Genomic DNA, 18,641 nt, shown 5'->3' on the forward strand with positions numbered 1-18,641 from the left:
GGGGGTGTTGGAGGGAAGAAGATAATGCTGCAAATATCTTATTTGCTGCCTTTGCCAGATTGTTGATTTGCTGTTTGGTTCTACTGCAGAGCTGGAACTGTTATATCAGAGATGTGGGAGGATGGGCAAGTATTGAAGGACCTCAATGCTCATCTTGTATGTCCTTTCCATCTGTTCATTCTTTCTTATAACTATCAAATTAGTAGTGCAATCTCACTTTTTATGTTTACCTTGAATTAATTATTTCTTTGTGGCTTCCTTCTTCAATATTTATGCTCGTTGTGCATTATTTTCTTCTGAACATACGGTTAGATACATTACATTTTGTACTTTAACCTGTGAAAGTGAAAATAATGTAAGCAAAAAAAATTTATCTCTTGAGGAACTATAATATGAGGGCCTTCACAATCAGATAACAGTGTACAGAAACCTGTTGAGGATAGATTGATGATCCATTTGGGCTTACAGGGTTGCTTTGGGGTAGGCCAAGTCCTGACTCCTGGCTTCTGGTAATAACAGTAATTCTGAAACTGGGATCTGTCGCTGTCACTTCAACTTGTGTCATGTTTTAGATGCCCAAGCCTATCTGCTGAAAGACAGTTCTCCACTTGTGTTGGTACTTGGTATCACTGGCTTCTTTATGAATTTGCATATATTTTATAAATTCAGTTAATTTTATATGTTTGGCTCAAGTTCTTTTCCTTACTATCTTATTTAATTTTGTGTTTATATTTCTCTTTATTTTCCCTAGGGTACTTACCCATGTAACAATGAAAGGTGTTGTTTCCAAAGATCACAAGATAAATATTAGTCATCCATATTTGCGTTTCTTTCAATCTATACCGTCTGTTTATTCAGAGTTGGGAAAGTGCACGGTAATGTCATGAGTACTGGTACACTTATATGGACGTACATGAGATGTGTGCTAATATAAAAAGGGGTATTTGATTGAATTAGACTCTGACATTTGACATGTGGTTAATCTTAACCATATTCTTTATAAACCAATGGTTGGAATAAACATATCATTTGTCCATGTGGTAGAATAGACGCTTTGTGACATTTGGAAAAATAACAGACCTTTGTGACTATAGTAATTCCCCTTTTCTCAATTTTTTTTTAATTAATTAATTAATTAATTTTTATTGCTTATGTCATTTTCTTTGTCTAGAGACATCTATTGGAAACTAAGGAGGCTATCGAACGAAATCGGAAATTGTTAAAGAAACGGCAGTCTGGTGAGGCCTTTTCCCTCTAAATCTGACCAGTATCATTCTTAGTTAATCCTAGGTTAGCTTCCCTACCTTCGGACACAAACCTATGATCTGCATCATGTATTCTTATCCACAATTTGATTTATCTCTTCATTAATTGCACTGATCAAAGCTTCTGAATTGCTTTCATACATATATTCTGTCTTGAAGACAAGGGCGAGGGCAATGATGCTGAAACAATGATGTCAGAAGAAGATTATCTCATTCAGGATGAAATTTGTAAATCCCGTCTAGCAAGCATCAAACGTGTAAGATTTTTGTCCTTTTTGGTTTCCATTTTTCCTCATTTGCATGCCATCAAGTTGGATTGTGGAGAATGTGCTGTACTATTTTTTCTTGTTTCTAATCTTATCATGTCTGTATACTTACGTTGGGGAATTCTTCATAGGAGGAAGAAACTTCATTGCGTGAGAGGGACCGTTTCGAACTTGAGAAGGGAAGGCTTATACGTGAAATGAAGCGTATAAGAGATGAGGATGGGTCTCGTTTCAATAATTTTCAGATTCTGAATCATCGATATGCTCTCTTAAACCTTCTTGGGAAGGGAGGATTCAGTGAAGTTTACAAGGTACAATTTTTTTTCTGCATTGTTTCTACTAGCTCACCTAGAATTTTTCCCCTGATAGATACTAGCTCATCAAGGAGTTTGTTTTATATTTGGTAGTAGATGTTTTGACCAAAACAGATGGGAGAGAAATCCTCGTGTTGACCCCAAAAAGAGAGAAGATTCTAGGTTTTTCTTTTGCCTATATAGGCAGTTGTGAGAATATATTCTTTTGCAGTGATTTGAAGTGGGAAATTTCGAGCAGGCATATGACTTGGTGGAGTTCAGATATGTCGCATGCAAGCTGCATGGGTTGAATCCCCAATGGAGTGAAGAGAAGAAGCAAAGTTACATACGGCATGCAGTTCGAGAATACAACATTCATAAGAGCTTGGTGCATAATCACATTGTGCGACTCTGGGATATCTTTGAGATTGATCAAAACACATTCTGCACTGTCTTGGAATACTGTAGCGGTATATCTACATTCTGATGATCCATTTATTGGTATTTATGTTCTATTGTAGTAATATGGCTTACGAAGAAATATATAGAATGATTCTCATTGAGCACTGAACGATTGCTTCTTAAGTTAAACCACGAGGTTCTTAGAATCTGGCATTCTCACCTTCATTAGTCTCTTGTATTTTCCTCAGGTAAAGATCTTGATGCAGTTCTTAAAGCAACACCTGTATTGCCTGAGAGGGAAGCTAGGATTATTATAGTTCAGATATTTCAAGGTCTTGTATACTTGAACAGGCGGCCACAAAAGATTATCCATTATGATTTGAAACCAGGGAACGTTCTGTTTGACGAGGTTGGAGTTGCAAAAGTGACCGACTTTGGTTTAAGCAAGATAATGGAAGATGATGTTGGATCCCAGGGCGTGGAACTTACTTCCCAGGGAGCTGGTACATATTGGTAGGTTGTGCTTCCCCTTAATTTTCAGGACATTGAAAACAAGCTCATTGCCTTGGAAGTATCTCATTGAGAGATTGATTAGTTTTCTTATTAACTAAGAGGAGCGGGGATCTAGTGGTCTTGATTTTTTCTGCCATATAGCAGTATTTGTGGAGTATGGGCACCAGAAAATTCGTAGATGTTATTTTTGCCATTATTTAATCATTGGTTAAGCTTCTGTCTGATCCAACATTATCTTGGAATAATGCTTCAATTTTGCTTAAAAAGTCTACTCTGTTTAAACAACTGGGATCATTGTATAAAAAAGGAAAAGAAGAAGGATAAAGCCCATATTTGGTGGCTCTGTGGTTGAAATAGGCCACAATACTTGATATTTAGCCTATCCAGGGGTCTCCACATATATCCTATTGGCAAACTATGTCCAAATGAGAAACCATGTGAAACAAAATGCATGAGAGGCTGAAGGCTCCTGGCTGAGGCACGACTGGAAACTTTTTTCTGTAAAAAGGAATTTGAGAAACAAATACCTATTTACCTTATTTACACCTATATAGATTATTGGCAACAATTGTCATGACTGTATTGCTTTCCAGCTTTCTTCTTTGTCTGGACCATTTTCGAGCATCTAATGACAGTATTCTCCCATTGATGTTAATAATTAATAGTCTGAAAATATGGTATAATTTGGAAATCTGAATTTGAGAAAACAAGGAACTGATTCTTATGCTGATTCATTTGATACAATGTGCCAATGTGGGGAATCATTTTTATTTTATAGGTAGGCCCCAAGGAGAGTTGAACACTTGACCTCTTTATTGTGAGGAGTTGGTCTTTGCCAACTGAGCTAACCCCCTTGGGGTTGGAAAAATAAAGTGCAATGTGGTGAATCTTAGTTAAGCCACTCAATTCAAGAAATGTCAGGCCAAATGCATGTGTTAAGCTTCTACAAGTCTTGGTTTGGGTCTTGTATTAGTTATGCTTTTTTTTATTTTGTGGGTTTTTATTGTACGGGGCCCTGTCCCCGATTCAGTTGGGGCATAAATTTTTTGGACAAACCTTTGAAAATCAGGACTGTGGGAGAGAGCAATGGACATATATGGACATACATGGGAATGAATGCGAACACATGAGGTGCATTTGATTGAACTGGGATCTGAAATTGGACATGTGGCTAATGAAAAGATCATTTCCTCTTTATCCAATGGTCGGATAGCCACATCATCTGGCAGCATGGCACAACAGGGAGGCCCTCCTAGCAGGGCTGTTCAAAGGTCATTTTGCCTTTGTTGTAATGGACAAAAATATAATGCCTAAGTAATTGTTCAAGGGGGTGATACACATTAATTCTTGGGGTCCAGCTGGTGATTTAGTTATATTTACTTATTTATCAAGTTTTCCAATGAGGAACAACAACTAGAATAGCAATGGCGGACACCAAAATAGAAGATCCAGCAAACTGATTTTTAGGAAACAAATATCAAAACAAGGGAGGAACAACAACTAGCATAAATTCAATCCCTTCATGCTCGCCCTATCCCTAACTCCCTTAGGAACAGGCATATCATTGCCTCCTAGATCTTGTGGATTGATACCATCCCCCACTCTTGATGTCCCCCTCTTTCCCCCCGCCCTTGCTTGCCCCCCCCCCCCCCCCCCCCAAAATTTTGGCTGTATCCCTTTGGTCCTGCTGGATTGGTTTGGGATGCTGCTTTGATGTATTTTCTCCCCCTTGGGTTGGCTTTTCCTTGTCGACTTAAGCTTTCCCTCCCCACTTCTCCCTTTTGTATATTCTTCTCTCCTTGGTAATGAATTTATTTATTCATCCAAAAAAAAAAAGAAGAGCAGAAATTAGAAAGTGATATAGAATTAGAAAGTAGAGGGCATGGAATTGGTAACTACTATACTAAACCAGAATTAAAAAATTAGGTACTGTAACTGATATCAGGTTTTGAAACAGAGAAAGTAGTAGTTCACTAAGAATAAAAGCAGTTACTTATTTAGGAACAGGAATCAGGTTTAGTAACTTGGATGGCGGATTGATGGAGACACTCGTCCATCCTGCAAAATCAGAAACCGAAGTGCTGGATGAACCTGCAACAGAGAAGGGAATTAAGGTAGACAGAAGTCAAGCATGAAAAAAGGGTCTTGCTGCATGGTACAGAAGAAGATACTAATATGTCTTAAAAATAGTGAATTGATGAATGCCTTGAAAGGATGTTCCTGCAATACAGTAAGATCTGAACTTATAGGAGAAGAAGAGAAGAAGAAGAAAAGATAATGGAGGCAAAGAAGATATGTAGGTATCTCAGATACTGCAGAGAAGGCTTCCCACCTGTCTCCACCCTGGAATCCCACCATGGAACTCTGCTTCTCACATTCCAAGGGTTGTTCATGCAATATTTTTTTTTTTTTGAAGAGTAAAATCAGGAGAGGCTGAGCCTCACTTTATTTATAATATCTTGATGGTTACACAACAAATAGGGAACTCTCCCAAGTAGTTAGAGATCCTTTACAATTAAGCGGCCATAGAATAACTAGCAACTATTTACTATCTAGAAAATAGAAAGTTCTAAACATAGAAACTACTAAACAAAATTCCTCCTTAGCTAAGTAATTACAAGAATAGAAACCATCTAAAGTAGTCTACAACAGAATGTTTCCATAGCAACCAAGAAGTTTCCAGCAGCATCCAATCTTCCAAGTTAATCCCATGCAAGATCTGATCTCCAATCAAGACACACATGCTGAGAAATAAGGCTGGTCGATGCCCTGCCCAGTTGTCAAGCCTAAACAGAACTGTGGGCTGATTGGGTTGGGCTGCTATATCGATGGCTGGCTGGACTGGCATTTCTTCTTTCTTTCCTCCAGTCTACATCAATGGCTGTATCCATATGAATTTAATGTTATTTTTGGTCATGGAATTTTATGGTTATGGTGTAAGAGATGGTCTCTTATTTTATGGTTTATTGGGCGAGCTGATAATATTTTTAATGTAAGCAGATTGTCTCTCCATTTTTTTGTTCTGTATCTCTTCCTCCTTTGTTATTATTTAGTAACAAACACATATTCACGGATCTGATTTCAATGGGTGGTCTGAAACGTTGAATCTGGGCTTAATTCTACAACTGTTTCCTCTTATCTCTTTGTTCCTGGGCTTATTGCAACAGGCTATTTTGAGTTTCCTGGTGTGGGGTGCACCTATGCTCTCATTCCATTTCACTTTATCTAGGCAGATATTTTGTCTTAAATCCATAAGCCTTTTCACACTATTTCAACATTTAATGTTTGGATTTTCCTTGTCCTAACTTTGCAACATATCTGGTCGTACGTGTGAAGTTATCGGTCATTGTTGTACATGACGTGACCATCTCCATTGACTTTTGCTTGTCTTGTCTGCTACTGTATAACTGACAATATCGGTGGAAAAGAATTTATATGAGTATGTTCCTCAAAATAGTATTAGATATTAGAGACTGTTGTCTATAAAATAGTGGTCATAAAAGGGAACTGTCTTAACAGTGCTGCACTAATTTTTAAAAGACATTCATTTCTGGAATTCGGATTCTACCTTTTCTAGTATTACTACTCTCATTCTTTGTATTTTTTTTTTGTCTTGATTGCATTTATTGTAATGAACCTAAATATATAGTCCAAGTAATTAGTCTAGGGGGTAATAAGTGATACACATTAATTCTTTGGGAGTTATAATTACTGGTGTCCAGTTGGTTATTTAATTAGATTTACTTCTTTATTTTCTAATATGGGTGATCTAGTTCAAAAGAAAAAGAAGGACAAGTTTTGCGGATGTAAGATAAAAGATATGCCTAGATAAAGTGGCGGACGTGGTTTGAGTTCTCTGTTTCGCCCTTGCTCAAAATCGAGATTTGGGCAAGATCTCGGCAAAACCTGGCTTTTTTTTTTTTATAATATTTTTTTTAAAAATTTTTTACAGGAGAACTCGGGATGGGTTTCGGTGGATATGGCCAAGTTTGGTCCTAAAACTTATCATCCAACCTATTTTAGACCTTTTAAACATAGTGGAAACATTATATTTTAAAAATCAAACCCAAAATGATACTTTGACTTCAAACCCTAGGTTGGTAGTCTACACTGTATACAATCTCTACTCTATGCTATTCTACACAATCTTTGGTACTCCTAGGAATTAAAAGACATCAAATTATAAACCATTTAACGAATTAGGCATCATACATTGTTGAATCACATATATTAGATTTACCAAGAGTCACATATATTAGACTAAACAATAATACAATACAAGTGGATGACTCACCTTATGCCCATCCTAGAGTCCTAGACTCCTAGTATTGAAACAATTGGCGGGCCAGATCATAACCACTATATTGTTGTTGATGGCGAATTGAATCACAAAAGCAGGGTAAGATTTTGTTGTTGTTGAGCAATAAATCCTCTTGTTCATAGCTTCTTTGGGTAAGATTTGGCCAATTTAGGGTGCAAATAGAAGATGTTTCTCATAAACAAGCCAAAACTAGAAGATGTAGCTTCTTTGGGTAAGATTTTGGTGTTGTTGAGCAACAAATCCTCTTGTTTACACTTGCTATTTATTCACTGTAGTTGCTCTTTCTGTTCTTTTTAGCCACTTCCTATTTTCATAACTTTTTGATATCTTTCAATTTAACTGTAGGATTAACTTCTTTGGCAACCATTCCATACATTTAAAAGGCCTTGTGACCAGAGTTTGCAACTAGATTTGATCACCCTTGAGTCCTTGACCAAGTTGCTGATATTGCTCTATTTGAAGGTTATTGATTAACCTGCTGTTCTAGATCACTGCTGGCTATTCCAATCCCAGCCTTTGTGATGCAGATCAAATCTGGAAGAAGAGGACAAAACTAAGAGTCAGAAAATACTGTTCACGAAATGCTATTCATGTAACTGTTCACGTGAACAGTAATTTGGGTCCATGTCTCCTATTATAGTCCCCTTTTGTTAGGTTTTGTTAGGAGATTTAATTTCCTATTTGGTTCCTTTATTGTTAGTCAAGTAGTTTCTATTTTTATGACTTAGGCTGGTTTCCTTTTTGAGTTAAGTTGTTAGTTTCTAATTTAGTTAAGCTTGGTTAGCAAGTGAGACAAATTAGAAAGTCTTATTTTAGTCCATTAGTTTCCTTTTTTGTTATTCTTTTATGTCCAAGTTATGTAAGGCTATTTAAACCCATTGATCATAATGAAAGAAAAAAGATTGTAATTTATTAATTTAAGTGTTTACTCATGGCTGAGATAGCGCTACCTGAGAGGGTGAGATGCCGAAAACCTGAGGGGTGAGATGCCTATTTCTTAACTCTTTTTCACCCTTCTCAACCTCCATCAAATTCATTTTCTTCGTTGTTTTTTCCTTTATTTTTGAGTGCTGTAAGATCATTATTGGACTTGCAAACACATTAGCAAGATTGAAGATCTGAATTCAGCCTTGGAGCCAGAATCGAGCCAAACCTGTTACGGTTTTGATGTACCATTCGAGCTCTCCTTTCAGCCAGGAGATCAGCTTTAGGCCCTTTTCTGAGGGATGTTCAGGTGCATCTAGATGGGGCTCGTCTTTTGAAGGATACCTATACATCGTACAAGGGATCTTCACTCCAATTTTGAGGATCATCCGAAGCTTAGAATACTAGTTTCTGAAGAGTGGTCAAAAGTTTCCTAATTCATGTTGATAGCATATCTTTCAATTCAACCATCAGAATTGTCTCATCTTTTGAGGGTTTGTTGATCCATATAGGATCTTCATGTAGTCCAAGTTTCAGCTCCATCTGATTTACGGTTTGTGAGTTCTCAATTTTATCCTATTTCAGCCCAGATTTTCAGATCCTGCCTGGGATTAGGTCCTTTGTGATTTAGTCTTACTTTACTTTGGGTAATTAGATAGCCATTAGAGGATCTATTTAGTAAACTCAAAGGGGGCAGTTGTTTATTAAGTTTAGAATTTTTTCATGAGTTAGTTTTTATAAATTTGTCTATATCTATAGTGTGATTTTTTGGTAACAGAACTTTATGGTTTTGGTGTACGTGATGGTCTCTTATCTAGGTTTGACGGGCAAGCTGATGATCAGTTTAATGTAAGCATATTTTCTCTTCTTTCTTTGTTCTATATCTCTTCCTCTGTTGCTGTTATTTCGTATCAAATACAGATTCACATATCTTATTTCACTGTGTGGTCTGTCTGAAACTCGAATCTGGGCTTAATTCTTCATTTGTTTCTCATTCTCTCTTTTTTTTCTGGGCTCACTGCAACAGGGTATTTTGGGTTTGTAATCCTTGCCTGCCCTAGAATTATTTTCTGATGTAGATCGATTCTATGGCAAGCAGTACTGCAGCCACAAGAATCAATCCAAGGTTGGTCCATCACCTCTATTAGTGGACCAACCTAATGGCCATAGGGCCAACCAGTTCTAACTGGACCATCCCACTTGGGCACCTCAAATCCAAATGGGAACAGCTGTTCAGTCTTGGACAGCAAGCAATAATGGAAGACTTCTAAGCCTTGACGAGCAAGATCGATTGGACTTCCTTTGACTTGGACAGCAACCCTTCCAAAGGCTATCGATTGGAGATTCTAAAAGGATTATGTGGATTTGTTTCCTTTTTGGGTTAATTCTTCTTGCACAAAGAAGATCTCTTTTAAGAGACTTTCTTTTCCTCTCTCTCTCTCTCTTTTCCAATTGCAAGGCAGCAGCTCCATGCCTATATAGTGATCGACCCCTCGAGGTCCTCCCCACGATTTATGATGAATTAAGACCGCTTTGTGCGTTCCCTGCATTGTCCTAAGAGAGGCTGATAACTGAGAGAGTCTACATGTGAGATACTTGGGCTGTGAGAGCCATTATTCCCCATCCCTTTATAGTTATCAATTCCTCTATTCTCTCCCTTTTATTCTTCTACTTTTCTGAGTGATATCTGGCCTGTCTGAAACCTATTAGAGACCCTTCTGAAGATCCAAGTTACTTGCTGCTGCTGCTGCTGCTGCTGAGGTCAGTGACTTTCTTCCAAGTCCTGTGGCACCCCTGTTCTGGGAATTTCTGGACTGAAGTTAAGTTTCCAGATCTGTTAGCTCCATTGGCCATTCAGACCCTTCCTGAGGGACACTCGACTAAGGTTGTGGGGCCATCTGAGGCCTGGTCTTCGAGATACAAGAATCCCTAATTCTGCCCTAATTCAAGAAGTGTTCCAGATTGTGATAGTCACTTTATCAGCCTGATTTTCTGGGGTTTACTTCATGTTATGGTCCTCTAAGATCGATGGTAATTTTTGTCCTTACATCTATTTATTACCTGAGATCTGGTGTTTGATACTTTTCTCTCCCTGTTCTGTGACCTGCAGCTAAGGGTATTTGTTGTTCTGTTTTGTTGTTCTGTGTGGGGTTTATGACTGATATTGTGGGATATTAATAGCCTATAGCAGGGACTGTCTTGAGTGTCATTTGTGGGGGTATAAGTCGGTTCCAAGTCCTGGAAACAGACGTACTGTTATCATCTTTAAGAACTATTTGGAGATCCTACTGTGGTTGAGTAGTTTTCTATATAGCCCTGCAGTATTTACCCTACTTGTGGTCTAGGGTACTCCTACGCTTTCATGCCTTTTCACTTCATCTGGCCATATGTTTATTCTTAAATCCAGAAGTCTTTTCACATCATTTCAACATGTTATATTTGGCTTTTCCTTGTCCTAACTTTGCACCAAATCTGGTCTTATATGTGAAGCCATTGTCACTGTTATACCTGCATGTCATAACTATCTCCATTGGCCCTCACTTATCTTGTCTGTTCCCTTGTAACTGACAATATTGGTGTAAGGGAATTTATTTATTATGAGGGTACGAGTTGTAATTACTTGTTTGAAACTGTTAAACCAACTTGTTCCTCCGAATATGATTAGGTGTAAGAGACTATTGTGTATAAAATATTGGTTATAAGATGGAACTGTCATAACTGTGCTACCCCTAAGTTCCTACAGACATTCATTTCTGGCATTCGGATTCCACGTTTTCTAGTATTGAAACTCAACCATCTGAACATCCTCATCTCAGTTTCTCGCATTCTATATATTTGTTGCGCCTTTGTGGCCTTTGTTGTAATGTGCAGAAATATAAAGCCCAACTAATTAGTCCAGGGGTTGATACACATTAGTTCTTTTTGGAGTTGTAATGTTGGGGTTTTGGTGGTTATTTATTTAGATTTTCTTCTTTATTTAGTTATCCAATGAGGGTCTATTTAGGCAAGACAAATTGGGGCACTTGTTTAGTAAGTTTAAAAATTCTTTCATTGGTCAAATTAGTTTTTGTAAATCTGGCTTTATCCAGTGTGATTTTTGGTAACAGAATTTTATTGTTATGGTGTACGCGATGGTCTCTTATCCTATGGTTTGATGGGGACGCCGATGATTATTTTTATATAAGGAGATTTTCTCTCCATTTCTTTGTATTATCTCTTCCTCCGTTGCTGTTATTCAGCATCAAATACGGATGCACAGATCTGATTGCAGTGGGTGATATGAAACTTTGAATCTGGGCTTAGTTCTACATCTGTTTCCCTTTTTCTTGTTTTCTCTGGGCTCATTGCAACAGGCTATTTTGGGTAAGGCTGTGTACATTTACCCCTCGCAGACCCTGCAGTAGCGGGAACCTGCGGCACTGTCCACTGGGACACTTTTTTTGTCAGGGCTGGTTACATTGGGTCCCCCCCAGTGGTTAGGGTTTAGTATGGCCCTTCTTAGGTTGGGGCCTGGTTTGGTATTTTAAAGCCCTAGGGAGTCACCTTGCCCTGCCTCGCATCGACGTATGGGGCCCGCCCTTGGTTTTGTTGTTAAATTAGTAAGTTCTGAAGTTCTGTGCAGGGTGGTGGGGTTAGGGTTGATCAAAATATAGTTAGGTATTGTGAATCCACCATGTTAATAACCTGTTGCAATCCCTATTACCAGCCAATGTACTATAGGAATATATCTTCTTGTTCATTAATTCATCCTTTTCAAGTATTGCCTTTATTTTATCCTTTGAAATGAATTTGAATTGCCTTTGTTAATCTTTTGAAATGAATTTGTATTGACTTTAGTTAATACCTTTCTTTGAATCATTTTTTCTTCTCTTATGTTTGGCCAAGGTGCAGCTCACAGATCATGCTTTTTTCTCTCAGGTACTTGCCTCCAGAGTGCTTTGAGCTCTCCAAGATACCATTTATATCATCTAAGGTAGGTTGATGTAGTCTTGCATTTGTTGCTTTCCTAGGACTGTAGGCCCTCTTTGCGAGTTAGACAGGTTTTCTTTCATATGTTATTGGGTGAGATCCCATATTAAAAAGGCAACTAATTGGTACACAGGTTGATGTTTGGTCTGCTGGTGTACTGTTGTACCAAATTCTCTTTGGTAAACGCCCTTTTGGTCATGACCAGACTCAGGAGCGGATACTTCGTGAAGATACTATAATTAAAGCACGCAAAGTGGAGTTCCCTTCTCGGCCTGCTGTCTCCAATGAGGCAAAGGTGAGCTCCTTCAACTTTAATTCGTAGATTCCCATCTTTTGCGAACATCTTCTCGAGCATTTTGGAAGCTCCTGTATTCTTAAACAACTCAAAAATGGATTAATTCTGAGTAATTTGGAGTATTCTTTCTGTATGATTTACACATCTAATTTCAATCTGCTGTTAGCTACTTCTAGTAATCTTACAACCAGTACGATGCACTAGTTTTTGGGCTCTACTCTTGCTTGTTAGACCTGAACAAAAATGATATTTCCTAGAAGACATTAGTAATTTCTTGTTATCTGTATCTTTTTGAATTTTTGCAGGATCTTATACGCCGTTGTTTAACATATAGCCAAGCCGAGAGGCCTGATGTTCTAACAATTGCTCAGGATCCATATCTCTCTTATGCAAAGAAATGATGGAGAAAAATGACTCAGATAATAGACCCAGAACCCACATGACATACTTGAATCATTTTAGGAGGTAATAAATACTGAAATACCTGCATGGAAATCTGTAAATGTTGTACATTTTTTTATAGTGTATTTCTTTTCCATCTTATAGTTATCTCCCCCAGTAGGGTGACTTTTTTTTTTCCCGGGGGAGGGGGATTTGGGTGTTTTTGGTTTGTAGTTTCCGAAGTTCAATTGTTGTTAAACTGTACATTTTTTTTTTTTGGAATGAATTGCTAAATTGTACATGGGTTTCAATTTTTTTTTCTAATGGAATTTAGGTTCCCATTTGAAGTCATTTTCTGATGTTGCTGTAAACCCCATATGGTTGATGGTTCCTCTTAAAGTGTATGATGGGGCAAAAATGTAAATAATTTAATATGAGAACACGTAGGACAAAACCTAGTTAGTCAACTTATTTGATTAATGCTCATATTGAATTGAGGAGTTACTTCAATTCTGACCTGGTAAGAGTGCATTTCCCTGGATAAAGTAGAAAACCTATCAAAAGGAAAAAAGAAATAGAAAAAGAAAAATAGGTGAGTGTGCAAGTCTGTCCGGTTCAGGTTTATTAGTCATTTCCTAATTGTTGTGGCCGCTGGAGGCCTAGATCGAACCGACCGATGAACTAGTTGGTCCAAACTATTTGGACCAGTATCATGAACAAAAACATTAGGACATAATGAGTAACAGTCAAAGTTCATTTTCTACTTTTGCTCACTTAGTTAATTCATCAACTACAGACGTCATATTCCTATTCTTTTTAACAAAGATTACTACCTTAAAAGTCTTGATCAGTTGATATATATAACAAATTAATAATGGCCTTTCAAATAGTCATACCACTCTCCTACACCGAAGGAAAGATAGCCTGAGATATAGGGAGAAGAATAGAAAAGTAAAACCAATGGAAAATGAAACACATCAAAGCATAGTGATTAGTTATAGAACCAGAAAATAGAAGTTTAATCCTGTGCATCTACACAAAGTAACAAGTAAATAGCCAAGATGGAAGACCATCTAACACTCAACTTTGGAAAGATTAAAACTAGAGATTCAAAATTGAAATAGATGGAGAGGAGCCTTTTTTTTTTTTCATTGGAAGAGAAAAATATTCATTTAGATGAAATGATTGAATTTACATCATTGTAGGAGTGAGGATGAGAGAGAAATTCTCTTAGTGAGAAGCCAAAAACTAAAAATGTTTTAGGAGATTCACTACATTGAGATGGAAAGTAAGTTTGGTCAAAAAATTGAGATGGAGTCTTTCTCAACCAAAAAAAGTGATCCCAAAAGAAACCAGTGCCAATCTGTTTCAATTTCTTTTTTTTATTATTTTTTTTCACAAAAAGGTTATACCAAATCATCTTGCAAATTGGTAACTTTAATGATCGCACCATCCTCCAAACACAAAAGTAAATTAAGAGTTGTCCAAAGTTGGAACAAAGAATTTAGGGAAAAAAGCATTATGGTCAGGAGTGCTGACATAAGGACTGACATAGGCCACAGATAGCCACATCATAATTTTTAATAAATAGATTAACATTAATTTTAGTTGAAAAAAGTAATGATCTCACTTCATATCAAACCACGATATTATTAACCTGAAGAGCCACATGATGACCAGAGAAAAGAATCTAGAAGTTATCAACTAGCAGCCGCCTGCCTCTCAACAACGTTTCTCCAATTTTTTTTGCCAACCCAATTTTTGTAAAAAGGCAAATCCAGAAATCAAATACAGAGGGGACTTTATTAATATTATTAGGAACCATAAAATGATTCCAATAAAGGGAAACAAAAAACCTATAGCCTCTTTCTTAATGAACGTCATTTATTAATTTCCACGATCCAACATAAAAACGATTTCCTTCAAATAAGAAAACGGATGCAAAAGCAAGAGGAAATATCGTACTACAAAGATTAGGGAGGGGACTTTTGAGTTAGATTTAAGTGGAAGGGTGCATTAGCGCATCCACCAAGCAACTCGATTTCCTTCTATACCGAATGCCATTCTGGAGGAGAGTGTTAAAACCGGTTAATATGACCAGAGAAAAGAATATAGAAGTTATCAACTAATACCAGAAACCCCATAAGGCGCGCATCCAGATGCTCGCTCCACAGGATGTGGACTCCTCCCGTAACTCCCTAAGTAACTAACTATCCAATTTATCTGCTTAAAACAATCATGAAAAATGCTGAAAAACTCCCTCATATCTTTCACTTAGCCCTTCTTCTTCCACCGGAAATTGGACAGGAAGCCACATTAAAAAAAAATAAAAAATTAACCCATCATATCAAAAGGACGAAGATGCACCACCCACCCCTCTATCGATTGGGGATGAAGGAAGGGAGTTTTACAGTGGCGGCGAGAGTGGAAGTTATGTCTTTGCCGGTGATGGCGGTAACAATGGTCATTCAACCATTTCCAGAAGCGGTGGTTCGAATAGCTGATTTGTTTGGCTCAGAAGATGACTCCGCTTCTTGCGGGATGTGTTGAAGAGGCGGAATTCAGGTGGTGTTACTGGTGTATGATGGGGTCGAGCTGTGCATTAAATTTATGTAGAGCTTTGAATGAAAAAAAAAAATGCAAACTAAAAAGAAGAAAAAATAAATCTAATCAAGCTTTAGCTATACTGGAAAGAACTATATTATTTATTCAAGGAAATTCAAACATAAACGCAGAACCTTAAAACCGTACCAAAGTACTTACAGAGCGTCCTTACTCGACCGCCTATTGACAACATTTAAGAAAAACATAAAAGAAATAAAAGAGAGAAACCAGTTTCATCCATCAACATCCACAAAAGAGAAACCCCAGAAACCATTAACAGAACAGAGCAACCTGGGATTCAGAAACCACCGCGAAGACGAAGGACAAGGTGAAGGGTCGACTCCTTCTGAATATTGTAATCGGCGAGAGTACGTCCATCCTCGAGTTGTTTCCCAGCGAAGATGAGACGTTGCTGGTCAGGAGGGATACCCTCCTTGTCCTGGATTTTCGCCTTCACATTGTCGATCGTGTCAGAGCTCTCCACCTCCAGGGTGATGGTCTTCCCGGTCAGGGTCTTCACAAAGATCTGCATTCCACCACGCAGACGCAGCACCAAATGAAGGGTCGACTCCTTCTGGATGTTGTAATCCGCAAGGGTCCTCCCATCTTCCAGCTGCTTTCCGGCGAAGATCAGCCTCTGCTGGTCCGGGGGGATCCCCTCCTTATCCTGGATTTTGGCCTTCACGTTGTCAATGGTATCGGAGCTCTCCACCTCCAGGGTAATGGTCTTGCCCGTCAAGGTCTTCACGAATATCTGCATACCTCCCCTCAGACGAAGCACCAAGTGAAGGGTCGATTCCTTCTGGATGTTGTAATCTGCCAACGTCCTGCCATCCTCAAGCTGCTTGCCAGCGAAGATAAGCCTTTGTTGGTCGGGAGGAATACCCTCCTTGTCCTGGATCTTGGCCTTCACGTTATCAATGGTGTCCGAGCTCTCAACCTCCAAGGTAATGGTCTTACCGGTAAGGGTCTTCACGAATATCTGCATGCCTCCCCTCAACCTAAGCACCAAGTGGAGAGTAGACTCCTTCTGGATGTTGTAATCGGCGAGGGTTCGGCCATCCTCTAGCTGCTTACCGGCAAAGATCAGACGCTGCTGGTCTGGGGGAATGCCTTCCTTGTCCTGGATCTTGGCCTTGACGTTATCAATTGTGTCGGAGCTCTCTACCTCGAGGGTAATGGTCTTGCCGGTAAGGGTCTTGACGAAGATTTGCATTCCACCCCTGAGCCTGAGAACGAGGTGAAGAGTCGATTCCTTCTGGATGTTGTAGTCGGCAAGGGTTCGGCCATCTTCTAGCTGCTTTCCGGCGAAGATCAAACGTTGCTGGTCTGGGGGAATTCCCTCCTTGTCCTGGATCTTAGCTTTGACATTGTCGATGGTGTCGGAGCTCTCTACCTCGAGGGTAATGGTCTTACCGGTGAGAGTCTTAACGAAAATCTGCATGCCTCCCCTGAGCCTAAGGACAAGGTGGAGCGTGGACTCCTTTTGGATGTTGTAGTCAGCCAAGGTGCGTCCATCTTCAAGCTGCTTTCCAGCGAAGATCAAACGCTGCTGGTCTGGGGGGATTCCCTCCTTATCCTGGATCTTGGCCTTAACATTATCGATGGTATCCGAGCTTTCGACCTCAAGAGTGATGGTCTTTCCGGTGAGGGTCTTGACGAAAATCTGCATCTGCAAAAAGCAACCAACAAATTTTAGGAGATGGAATTATAGCGCCGAGAAATCTTATCAGATAATCATTCTAAATCTCTGCTAAACGTATGAAGCAAAACAAAAACCTAAAACCTAAACTGTAAACTCAAGTAGATAAAAAACGAATGAGCTTTCTGAACGTTCTATCGATCCAGGGAGAAAGAATTCAAATCAAATAGAAACATTCAAAACTATGGTAAGATGAATCTAAAACTGAACCAGAAAAACTACCATAGAATGAAATTGAGAAAGATGAAGCCAAGATCAGCGATTCATAAAGAACTAATCAAGATCCGAAGCAAACACTACACTACCTCTTATAGATCAGGGAAGACAAAGAAACAACCAAGATCTGATTTCAAACAAACCAAAGAGAAAAACTAGACACTATAGGCTAAGAAGGCTCTCTGATCCTTATACCTTGAAAGGAGATTTGTAAGCTTTCTTGAAAACCTAGAAAACAGAGAGAGAAATCTTTGAGAAGAATGGAATTTACAAGGTCTAGCGACCTCAATATATAGATAGGGGAAACCATCCTGACCGTAGAATACAAATCCAATGAGATATGGACACGCGTAAAGAATGACCTAGAATTTAGCGCAACGTACACGCTAAGAAAAGTAGGTATCAATCATGCCGTCTACCATTCACCTAAAAGAATTAAATAAATAAAATAAAATCAAGCCGTTCTAACGGAAAAATTGCTAGGGATAAGGGAGGGTTGTTTTGTTGACCCAATTAACGTTCCGTTAGGATTAAAAGACCTGAAACTCTAGAAGGTTCCAAACGCCGTTAGAAAAACTTACCGTTACATAGTAGTCTCTTCGATTTATCAAAAAAAAAATCTCTTCGATCAATAATGTTTGTGACGTTACAAGTTCATCTGGGAGAGAAGAACCCTGTTACATTGCACTATTCGTGGTATTGGATCGGCCGATACGGTTTGGCAAGTCTCCGATCCTTATATTTGGTCAATACTATATCGGTTAAATTATGGGTAAAAAAAAAAAAAAAAGGCAAAATGATCAAACAAAGGTATTTCAGTCTGATACGAACAATCCAATACCAATCCATTATGATATCCTAACATTTTAAAAAACAGTTGATATCGATTTTGATACCATGTACTAAAACCATGATTTTTTTCTTTTTTCTTTGATAAGATAAAACCATGTAGTATTACTTGCATCCTCATAATCTCGAATTCTTGAATGTTATTTGAGTTTTATGCTAACTATATAGTGGGGAAGAAAATTACTAAGCTGCCCTTGTACATATGAACTTTTAAGCTCATTGGCAGGTAAATAGGAACTTAAGCTCTAGTGTAAGTCCAAGTAGGGGTGTCAATTGGTCTAGTCGAGCTGGGTCAATCTCGGTCGGACTTAATCGGGCTTGACCACTTGCAAGCCTTACACCGTGAACACCCATTTAAGTAAACGGGCCTAGCTTTGAGGGGCATGGTACTTTTATAATTGGGTCGATCGGTGTCGGGCTTTAATCGGGCTTCCTTAAATAGGTCTAAATCGGGCCTTAACCGGGTTACAGACTTATTTAAGTCTAAACGGACTTTAAACGTGCCTACCATAAAATTATTTTCTTAAGTTGGTTGAATGCCAAAAAATATATGAGGAAAATCTTTAATAAAAAAGAAAAATGATATGAAATTATGGTTCTTCTTATAAAGAAAAATAAGACATTATGACGTTTACAACTTA

The 18,641-nt window shown here is 38.4% G+C and overlaps 2 protein-coding genes across 3 annotated transcripts in view; one reads left to right on the forward strand and one right to left on the reverse strand.

Annotated features, from left to right (window-relative positions):
* LOC122087159 (serine/threonine-protein kinase TOUSLED-like) overlaps positions 1-12,980 on the forward strand; it is a 23,865-nt gene extending 10,885 nt beyond the window's left edge. The window contains exons 8-16 of the mRNA XM_042656180.1: positions 90-156; positions 1,172-1,238; positions 1,425-1,522; positions 1,663-1,842; positions 2,084-2,294; positions 2,475-2,739; positions 11,903-11,957; positions 12,087-12,248; positions 12,554-12,980. Coding sequence (XP_042512114.1) covers positions 90-156; positions 1,172-1,238; positions 1,425-1,522; positions 1,663-1,842; positions 2,084-2,294; positions 2,475-2,739; positions 11,903-11,957; positions 12,087-12,248; positions 12,554-12,649 — 1,201 coding nt within the window. The 3' untranslated portion in view covers positions 12,650-12,980. The remainder of the gene's footprint in view (positions 1-89; positions 157-1,171; positions 1,239-1,424; positions 1,523-1,662; positions 1,843-2,083; positions 2,295-2,474; positions 2,740-11,902; positions 11,958-12,086; positions 12,249-12,553) is intronic.
* Positions 12,981-15,313: 2,333 nt separating this feature from the next.
* Positions 15,314-17,418, reverse strand: LOC122087160 (polyubiquitin). Of its 2 annotated transcripts, none has more exons than XM_042656181.1 (2): positions 17,347-17,418; positions 15,314-16,905 (listed from the first exon to the last, which is right to left on the reverse strand). In XM_042656181.1, the coding sequence occupies exon 2, from the start codon at positions 16,903-16,905 to the stop codon at positions 15,532-15,534; it is 1,374 nt and encodes a 457-aa protein (XP_042512115.1). In that variant the 5' UTR covers positions 17,347-17,418; the 3' UTR covers positions 15,314-15,531. The 2 variants fall into 2 exon arrangements, with proteins under 2 accessions (XP_042512115.1, XP_042512116.1); XM_042656182.1 differs by having other exon boundaries at positions 17,241-17,382.
* Positions 17,419-18,641: the final 1,223 nt, after the last annotated feature.

Source organism: Macadamia integrifolia, chromosome 8 (assembly GCF_013358625.1).
Source record: "Macadamia integrifolia cultivar HAES 741 chromosome 8, SCU_Mint_v3, whole genome shotgun sequence".
Taxonomy (NCBI): Eukaryota; Viridiplantae; Streptophyta; class Magnoliopsida; order Proteales; family Proteaceae; genus Macadamia; species Macadamia integrifolia.

Bases quoted from the DNA above. Each gene is read 5' to 3' on its own strand.
- LOC122087160 (XM_042656181.1), bottom strand. From the start codon at position 16,905: ATGCAGATTTTCGTCAAGACCCTCACCGGAAAGACCATCACTCTTGAG.